We start from the raw sequence: 10,633 nt of genomic DNA, 5'->3' as shown, positions 1-10,633 counted from the left end.
ACTTAAATAATGACATTTAAATGACTTGTGTAACACAGGATATCAAAACACCCTCAAAGAGGTGGGAAATCACAAATGGAAGACTACTCATTATCATAATCACAACATTGTATGTGGTGTTTCCAGGCAAGGTGGCTTCAATGACTCTGGATAATTTATATTTGGCCATGACTTTTTGGGCAGGAACTTTTGCCAGCCCTCAAAATCAATCCAACCAAAATTTAGGGATAGGAGGGATCTGAACATGAACGATGTCTTCAGATAAGGGACTGAGTATATTTCAAAGGGGATTGTGTTCTCTGAGGTCCTTATAAGAACGGTTGTCCTCAGTGCATGCAGAACAGGTAACGTCAATACCATGCCTGCTATGAAGTGGCTACTGCTCGTTTTCTCAGTGACCCTGTTGGGTTTGAGCTCAGCTCAATTTACTGATGAGGGTAAGTACGGAACTTAGAGAATCTATGAGCAGGTTAGCACGTTGTTTGGGGATGTGTGTGTCAGGGTCTAATTCGGGTTGAGGTCATTTGGAATTAGCCATCCTCAGTAATTCAGCTCTCTTTAGAGTTAGATAAATAGGAGGGGGTATTTTTATTTTCCATGTTCTGATGACTCCTCAAATCTCTTTTAAGCCCTGGGTTTGAAGCCAGACCGAGCCTGTTCTTTAAACTATATTTATTCTTTTTTTCAGTCAGCTATGCTCCTTGCTGTTCCTCATGCACAACATTCAATCTTTCTATATTTTAGCCAGCTATTCCCCCCACCTGCAGCCCATTTGCCAATCATCTCTACCTCTTAGAATTCTAACCTTCTGTTAAAGTTCCATTTGTCAACTCCTATAGGAAATCTGTCTTGATTTCCTGCCTTACTCCTTGTTCCGATGTTGCCTTTACTTAAGAAATTATTATTTTTTACATATTTTTCATTTTTTTTCTATTGCATGTTGTTTTCCCAAAAAGATTTAAATTCCTTAACACCATGGACTGTTTCTTCTTTCTTTGTACAGCCAGCACCTAACAAGTGACTGGCACATAATAATAACATCTCAATGAATTGAATTGCATTATCCCGCACAAAATGTTGATAAGAAAGTAAAAATTTTATATCTCTAGGGAAACATTTCCATTACTGAGACAAAAATGTCAACACATTTGTAAATATGTAGATGACCAAATTTTTCATTTTTCCATTCAGATTTTGACCCTGTATAGACATTCACTGCAATTCTTTCATTTACTACATGAATTCCTTCTTGTCACTGTGTTTATCCAATTCTTTCAAGTTACTGATGTTCCTTCTGATGAGACTGCTCAGCCAGAGACTTAATTTTCCCATGAAGAGCTGTGAATTCTTCCTCAGCAATCAGGCCCTTTATTCTGCATGAAGAGGAAGTTATATCTTCATGATTTCAATAATCAATCAATCGACAAGCATTTATTAGTGGGGAAGCAAAACAAAATTGGTGAAACAAAATTAGAGTGAAGCAGTTTCTGCCTTCATGGACCTAACATCCTAACCAGAGATGACATGACAATATTTTTTTCACTGAAAAGGGATCATCATACTCAAAACTAATCTAAACATTTCCAAATATGTCAATACTAGGCATCCTGCCCAATAAAAATAGGGTGCTGGAATAAAATTTTATTTGTGCTGGCAACATATAGAGTTAGCCCAGTAGGGGAAACAGTAATGTCCAACATATTTGATCTCAGGACTCTTAAGTTATAATAGTGCTGTACCTGTCTCAAATATAGCTATAATCAAGGGACGTGTAATGATAATTAAGGTGTGACTTTTTTACTATTTTCTCTTTTGGAGCACTGAGGTAATCAAGTGCCTTTGATGAGTCTGGTCTTTGTTTCTTTGATTTAATCGAGAGACTTTTACCTGCTTAAGAAACAAGAAAGCCTAGTTCACAGAGGTTTGAGTTGTATGGTTGTAATGCCCTTTGACTCTGAACGGGGTATATAAACTCATAGGTTAGCATTTTGTTTGGGGCTCTCACTCACTAGAAGAGTACCATGATGATTTGACCAGACAAGACTCTGGGTAACCACTGGAGCCCCCCTGGCTTTGAAAACCCAGATGTTGGTGCCACTCTCTCTTGTAATTATGTAAATCTTTGGTCAGACAGCTAGGGGCCTGTCTGTTGATAACTGTATGTGTTTGCTCTGTTAATATTGTCTCTGTAATTTCTGTATTTGCTCTGAAGTTCAGGATGCTGGCTTTTCTCCCTAAACTGAGTGAATGATATACGTTTGTTTAATTACAGTGAGATTGTTAACCCCTTAAAGTTTCTTTCCTTAGAAAAGGAGATCAAAGGACCTGTGCTAGCAGCCCTCCTGTGTGCTGGTGTTATCGGCCTTGCACAGCCACAGTAGTGGCAAGTAGCATTTTTGTAACAGGATGGAACAACAGTTCAGTAGAGAATAAAACTGAAACTTCTCACAATGCAGATCTATCTGCATCTGCTCAATGAGTTAGTGCCTTAGAGAGTTTCTTGAAGTACTGAGAGCAGTAAGCAATTTGCCTATGTTCATATGGCTAGTAGGTGTAAGAGGTAGAATTCGAAGCCAGGACTTTTTGGCTCTGAGGCTGCCTTTCAATTCTCTCTGCCATTTTGATTCTCAGTGAGATTATTATCACCATTTTCCAGATGAAGAAACTCAGGGTCAGAGAGTTAAATGATTTTCCCTTGGCACAGCCAGTTAGTAGTTTGAAAACTATGAAATGAACTCTAATACCTTGACTCTTAGTCTAGTTCTCTAGGGAAAGGCAACATGCTGGCTTAAAAGAAAAGTATTTGGAATCAAAAGACCTAGATTAAAATTTTACCTTTGCTAGTATGATCTTGGGTAACTGACAGTGCTTGGTATATAATTCACAGCTCAATAAAGCTTGTTGGCTTGACAATCTTTCTTGAATTCCTCCTGTTTTTCCTTAGAAAATGACAGAGTCGGGTTAGATGATCTTTATGGTATCTTCTAGTTGGAAATTCGATGATTTTAAATCTTGTGTGTGGGAGCAGCTAGGTGGCACAGTGAGTTGAGTGCTGGCCCTGGAGTCAAGAGGACCTAAGTTCAAATATGGCCTCAGACATTTGACACACTTACTGGCTGTGTGACCTTGGGCAAGTCACTTAACCCCAATTGCCCTGCCTTCCTCCCCTCCAAAAAAATAAAAAAAGAAAATCACATATTCTGATAGAGTAGAAAATTTTTAACATGAGGATATTTAGCTTTATTGAAATCCTAACAGTGTAGAACGAGGATTATTTACTTCCCTTTGGAACTGAAGTTATGAGACCCAAGAAGGCCTTATCCAGGTTTAAAGTCATATTGGCCCAGGGTGGGGAAAAACAAAGGAAAACTTGTATACTAAAGTGAAGATGCAAAAACGTTTGTTTTTACTTGTTATTTAATATTTTGCTCCTCCCTGCTCCATAGAGAACCCAGAAGAAGACTCTGTACGGAATACAGGTAAGACTGCTGGGTAGAAAACATTCTAACATGCAGCTGGACTTCACTTTCACTTTTCCATTGATATTGTCTCTATATGCATCACAAAGTAGGACCTTCCAAGGGCTTTCATATTGTAAATTGGGTAGGATTATGTTTGAGCTTCTCCTCATTTTGAATGGTTCTTTCATTCAGAGCAGCAGCTCTTTGAGATGAGTTCTTTGTCACAGGATGAAGCAATTCATGAGAAATTCTGTCCCAATTTTCAGAAAAAAACAAACAACTATTACTCCTGTTCCTATGTAATTCTGGGAATCTTACTTCATTGACTTTCACCCTCTTAAATAGCTGGAATATAAGAGGTCAATAATAATTCAGTTCATGACCATAACAAATCTTTAGGAGGCAGGCTACCAACATTTAAATCAAATCATTCCCTCTATTTTCTTCATTTACTCCTTCCCCCACTTAATTCTTCTCTACCATACCACATAAGACCACTTTTGCTCTGGAATACCATTTAATTGTCCCATGTACTAGGAATTTCATGGGACAGAATCTTCTTTAAACAAGAGGCCACACTGAGGAATTTTACTTTGTACCAGTCTGTCAGAGGAGCTAGCACATTATAGGCACTTAATAAATTTTGACTGATGGATACAGTTCATAAGAAACATACAAAAAATAATGCAAAGTAAATTCTTGCACAATCTCATGAAGCTTGAATTTAATTTCCTACATATATACAAAGTAGAATATTGGAACTTTACAAGAAAAAATGTAGGAGGTATCCGTACATAGTGAACATGTAGGCAACCAGAAATGAGAGGATGCGTAGGTAAGAAATACATGTCATCAAGACACAATTAAAGGGATAAATCATGCTTTTGATATAGTATGTTGCCAATGTCTTCTACTACTGTCATTATACCAGCCTAGGTCAGGCCTATTATATGATCTTCCATCACATAATCTCGTCCAGGCTTATGTTGAGCCTGGGACAAGTCTGGATCTCTTAGATCCTTATTAGGCATCCACCAAGTAAAGCTGGGTAACCCTCATTCAACAGTACTAAGAAGGTAGCAAGGGTTCCATCCTTCGGACAATTAGCCTATGACCCAAACCATTCTGTCTACATCCACTGGATATCAGGCCTCTTCCTTCATCTGACTTTTCTCTATCTGTACTGTCTTTTCTCAGAGGATGAACAAAATATAGAAGAATCAGTAGACATACTAGCACCATCCGACTTTGAAGCAGATGATCAGGACTATGGTGAGAAACAAGGCAACTACCTCTTTGGCAAGCATCAAGGTGGTTACCAAAAACATGGGCCTCCAGGTTCCCCTGGGGATGATGTATCAGGAGGTTTAGCACCAGGTGGTCGACCAGGTCATCGCCAAGGAGGTCGTCGAGGTGGCCCACAAGGAGGTCGTCAAGGTGGCGGTCAAGGGGGCTGTCCAGGTGGCCATCAAGGGGGCCATCGAGGTGGTCGTCGAGGAGGTCGTCGAGGGGGCCGTCAAGGTGGTCGTCAAGGAGGTCATCGAGGTGGCCAGTAAGGAAGTGGTCCAGGACCCCCGCTCCCAAGGTATTTCATTTTTTCTGTTTACCATTGCCCTTGTTTGAATATGTACTGGTTGTCAACTCACATTATATTAGTCCCCAACATTTTCTATAGCTCTTTTCGCTTCTCTCTGAACCATTCTTCCTGACAGAGACAGAGACAGAAAAAGTGAGAAGCAGGCAGAGATAGAGAAATAGACAGAGTAAAGACACACACACACACACAGAGAGAGAGAGAGAGAGAGACAGAGAGAGAGAGAGAGAGGAAAGCGATAGACAAAGAAAGAGAGAGAGAGAGAGACAGAGAGCCAGAGAGCCAGAGACAGAGAGAGACAGAGGGACAGAGAGAGAAACACAGAGAGAAAGAGAGAGAGAGAGATCAGATTTCAAACTTCACCTATTCTTTTTTCCCTTTCCTTTATGCTACTCATCCCTATCCCTGCGCAGGGTCTCTTTCCAAATTTTGCTTTGTCTTCCTTTTAAAATTTCAGCAATGTATGACTTTGCCATTGCCGTTGCCATTAGCCAAGGGACCACCTCAAGCACAGTTCATCTCCTCTGATCCTCTTCCTTTTTTGTTTCAGTGTATGAAAAGGAAGATGGGCATTCGGGAGGTGCCCTTGAAGTCCTCAGGTGGACCAGGATATTGGGACCGTACATATCTTCTTCTTCCCTTTCTTTACAATGTTAATAAATACATGAGCAACTATACATTAACTCCTGTTTCTCTTTATGGTATTTTGTGTCCCTCAACTTTCAGCCTACTGGGTTCTAGATATAGGGGCAGAAGTATGGTGATGAGCTACCTGGTGCTTGGCTGATTCCAGATTATTCTGTGGATGCACAGCCCCAACCTGGACTTAGAGGCTTAGTGACTAAGTCTCCAAAGTGTGCTTTGCTTAAGGTTTGACCATGCATATAACAAATATTTTTGAGCCTTTGTAAAATTCATAGTACTTGAAAGATAATAAGAAGTAGAATGTTGAGGTCCTCAAATTTAAAGGTCCATAATCTTTAAACATTTCCTTGGAAGACAGTCTGATTTCCTCTCTTTTTCTATTTTACTGAATAGAGTTAAAAATCTAAGATCACATCTTTTGGTTTTCCAAACCACTTTTAGTCAATGAGCATTTAGTGAATGCCTACTATGTGCCAAACACTGTGATAATCACATAGATATAAGGAAAGGCAGAAACAAAGAATGAAACCAAAAGAAAACAAAAAAATAAGCAATTTCTTTTCTCAAGGAGCTCACAGTCTAATAGTGAAGACAAGAATTCAAATAACTATATACAACCAACAACATACCTACAGGGCCAACTAAAGTTAGTCTCAAAAAGAAGGAACTAAGGTTAAAGAGTACTTGGAAGGACTTCCTGTAGAAGATGGACTTTTGGGTGAGACTTGAAGGAAGCCAGGAGATGGGATTGAGGAGGGAAAGAGTTCCAGGAATGGGGGTGTTTCAACAATCTGGCTAGCAGCTGCTGTGGGGGTGTAAAGCCAACAACAACTAGCTCAAAGAATCCTGCAAGCCCAGGTCCTTTTGGTCTGCTTTACTAAGGAAAGCAACATTAAGTAAGGGGTTAACAATCTTACTTTAATCCAGCATACAAATATCATTCACTTAGTTCAGGGGAAAAAACCAGCATCCTGAATTTCAGAATAAATACAATCAAATTACAAAGAGACTAAATATAATTCATAGTTACCAACATCTGAGTTCACATGTGACTCACCCATGTGACCTAAAATTGTCACAAAAAGTCAACTGCAACCCACGTGGTCTAAAAGCCTCTGATGTCACAAACATGTCAGTCAAACCCGTTTAAGCTAGGCTTTCCGTTGAGGCAAGGAGGTCATCAAGGACTCCTAATTTAATCAAGGAAATAAAGGCCAAAATCTTCAAGGGCACGTGGTTGAATTAAGTGCTAAGAGCCCATTTTGATTGCCAATACACTGGGGACCAACCATTAAAAATGCTCAGAGTTGAAACATGGATTGTCATGTATAAAAAACAAGCATTACTGGATCACACAGTACAATGAGCAAATTAAAGCCTTAAAAAACCCCATCAAACTCCAAAGCTAAATAGGTAAAAAGTAGCCAAGTTATGAAGAGTTTAAAAAACAAAAAAGGATTTCATATTTGATCCTGGAGTTAATAGGGAGCCACTAGAGTTTATCAAATAAATGGTGACACAGTCACACCTGTGCTTTAGGTCAACTCAATTGTCCAGCTAAGTGAAGGATGGATTAGAGTGGAGATATGCTGTCCCTGTAGATTGGAGCAAGACTTAAGGAGTTGCATCCACACTTCTCCCCTGGTTCCTTTAAATCTCTGTGGCAAAGAAAAAATTGTTCCCAAAACAAAGCAACCTCATCTCAGAAAGTTTTCAAAGACCCAGCCCTCCCCCATTTCAAAGAGACCTTAAAGTTAAATGTCTCTCCAGTACTCTCTCAGTTCTAGAATCCCTTCACTTTTCCTACCAAAGTATTAAAGCCTCCCCCTCCACCCTTGCTTCAGCCCCAGTCTCATGAGATCTTCTTAGGTGGTTCCACATGCTTAGGGGAGGAAGAAAAATGTTGTCTGCCAGAATTTCTGCACCGGGGTGGGGAAAATATATTGCACATCTTTCAAAACCTTTCCGGTCTCTAATAGATTTCTCTCAGTTTTGATCTTTGTAATTGTATGTCTAAGATAACTTTTTAAAAATCCATTTTAAGTACCTTAATGACAGTTATGGTACCAGAAAGAGCACTGGATTTAAGGCTGGGAAATTGGAGTCTAGGTCTTGCTGTCTCAGTGTGTGACATCGGGCAAATCAATTCACTTAGTGTCATCCGTTTCCTCATCTGCAGAATGGGAATAATAATTTTTTTTTTCCTGCCTACCTCACAAGCGTATTGTGGGGATGCAATGAAATAGTGCACATAAGTACTTTTGAAACCCTGAAATGCTCTGAGAAGTATTACACTCCATCATGTGCTCCTAATCCTTTCTAGCTATTTACTTGAGTAGGCTGGGGAATATGGAGTGGGATACATGCATAATACTTTCAAGTTCTGACCAGGTAGCTTGATGGACTGGTGGTCAGAGGACTGGGATTGGATTCAGGAAAATCTGACTTTGAATCCTGCTTCGGACAGTATCTACATGACCTAGGCAAGTCGTTTAACCTCTTCTATCCTCCTTTTTCTCGTTGGTAAAATAGAAAATAATAGCTCACAGGCTTGTTGTGGGGATCGATTGAGTTAATATCTGCACAATACTTTGAAAATCATGAAGCACTATACATGTTAATATTTAGTAGTAGTACTAGTAGTAGTAGCAGTAGTATTGGTAGTGGAGGCTGTGGTGGTGCTGGTAGTAGTAGAAGTGGTAGTGGTAGTAATAGAAGTAGCAGTAGTAGTGGTAGTAGTAGTAGTAGTAGTAGTAGAAGTAGTAGTAGTAGTAGTAATACTAGTAGTAGAAGTAGTAGTCCTAGTAGCAGCAGTAGTATTGGTAGTGGGGGTGGTGGTGGTGCTGGTAGTAGTAAAAGTGGTAGTAGCAGTAATAGTAGTAGCAGTAGTAGTAGTAGTGGTAGTAGTAGTGGTAGTAGTAGTAGTAGTAGTAGTAGTAGAAGTAGTAGTAGTCCTAGTAGCAGTAGTGGTATTGGTAGTGGGGGTTGTGGTGGTGCTGGTAGTAGGAGAAGTGGTAGTAGTAGTAATAGCAGTAGTAGTAGTAATAGTAGTCGTAGTGGTAATAGTAATAGTAGTAGTAGTGGTGGTAGTAGAACTGGTAGTAGTAGTAATAGTAGTAGCAGCAGTAGTAGTAGAGGTAGTAGTAGTAGTAGTAGTGGTAGTAGTAGTAGTAGTAGTGGTGGTAGTAGTAGTAGTAGTAGTAGTAGTAGTAGTAGTAGTAGTAGTAGTAATGATCCCTTCTGTTTCATTCTTAGTCTGTCTCTGTCTCTTTCTTTTAGTCTTTATTACACATGCACCTGCTGGAGATCATTCCTTGGTTCAGAACTGAAAGATTCTTCAAGATGCAGAGAAAAAAAAATTGGCCTGTTTGGACCAGTGTAAACTACACTTTAAGACATAATACCAAACTTTCTTGACCAATTAAACCAAATTTGCTTTTGCAGTAGGCAAAATAGGAGGCATTGCTCTTGATTAGGCCATTCCCATGATAAAAGAGTGGAGCCCCCTTGTTGGGATAGTATAGCTATCTTTAGAAAGTGTTTTTAGCAGCATCTTATTGTCTTTAATTGAAATGTGACAAAGAATCTTTGATGTTAAGAATATGAAAAGTGGGCAGTACATTTTAGAGTTATCAGCAATTTTTAGTTGGGGAGAAGAAGTTGATGGAATATTTAGAAGAGGGTTGAATGGAGAATTATAAAGATTACTTTGTGAAGCATATTCAGTTAAGCCAGAATGAAGGAAAGTGGGAAGGAAGGAAGGAGAGAGGAAAGAAGGGAAGAAAGGAAGGAAGGATGAAGAGAGGGAAGGAGGGAGAGAGGGAATAAGGAGGGAGAAAAGGAGGAGGAAGGAAAGAAGAAGGGTGAGTAGAATGTAAGTGGGAAGAAGGGAGAGAAGGAGGAAAGGAAAGAAGGGGAGGGGGAAGAAAAGAAAACATTTATTAAATGCCCACACTGGGCTAAGCAAGAACAGTTATTGCAATAAAAGATGAGTCTGAGAATGGGATTCCAGTTTTTTTCACCATTGGTTAAAATATAATAGTGATTGCCTTATGTCCAGAAACTGACTGGAACTTCTTAGAGCGCATTTGTTGGAATTCTTGCAAATCCAATCAAAAGATCCTTTAACTGGAAAGGAAAGGGGAGGTAAAAAAAAAAAAAAGGATTTGGTATTGTTCAGTTAAGCTAAGTCAGGTTTGGATTTGGATTCGTGCTGGCAAAAGCACACTCCCAACAGAACAGAGTTCTTTTTTGAAAGACAGGGGAAATACTCTATTAACCCTGCGACCACATTAATCACAACAATTCCTACTACACAGTTAACTCAGTGACAAAGACAGAGGCACAGACACACAGAGGCAACACCTGTTCAGAGGCAAACTGCCTGCCCTAGTTTTCTCCAAGCTGGGGAATCTCTCTCCTCTACAAATGCAGAGACACTGAGAGAGGATGCACACAACATACAACACACAACATACATATGTTCACCACCTACACCAAGGCTTTTCCTAAGCTGGAGAACCCCGTCTTTTACAGCCACCTTGGTGAGTCCCTTCTGAACGTAGCTCCAGGTGAAGCATCCTTCCCATGAGTGAGGTTCCAATGAGCCTCTCCAATGTGGAGACTTTTATAAGGAGTTGAACAAAGAAAGTTGTTTTTCCTGCCAGAGAGGGGAAGATCTTGTCAATCATTTTGTTTTTGAGAACTGGCTAGGTCCTCAAGAAGCAGTTTCAGAATTTCCTGTCCTTTGTTCAAGACCTATCTGTCTCCTAGTGGAAGTGTATTCAACTCTTCATTTGGGCCTATGAGCCAGAGAGGATTCTTAAGGTTTATCAGTTGGAGAGGAATGTCTGATTTTTGATTCCCAGACGGAAAGTCTAAAGATCTTGCAGGAGCTGGGGGATGGGGGGAAGGAAGAAAAACTGGGCTTACA

General features: G+C 39.9%; 1 protein-coding gene across 1 annotated transcript; it reads left to right on the top strand.

Annotated features, from left to right (window-relative positions):
• Positions 1-358: 358 nt before the first annotated feature.
• On the top strand, positions 359-5,017 carry LOC118846236 (rRNA 2'-O-methyltransferase fibrillarin-like). The gene is made up of 2 exons (XM_036754545.1): positions 359-437; positions 4,659-5,017. The coding sequence occupies exons 1-2, from the start codon at positions 359-361 to the stop codon at positions 5,015-5,017; spliced, it is 438 nt and encodes a 145-aa protein (XP_036610440.1).
• The last annotated feature ends 5,616 nt before the right edge of the window (positions 5,018-10,633 follow it).

This window comes from Trichosurus vulpecula, chromosome 4, assembly GCF_011100635.1.
Source record: "Trichosurus vulpecula isolate mTriVul1 chromosome 4, mTriVul1.pri, whole genome shotgun sequence".
Lineage (NCBI taxonomy): Eukaryota > Metazoa > Chordata > Mammalia > Diprotodontia > Phalangeridae > Trichosurus > Trichosurus vulpecula.
Note: the sequence above shows the minus strand (reverse complement) of the source record. Positions and strands in the feature narration are given on the sequence as shown.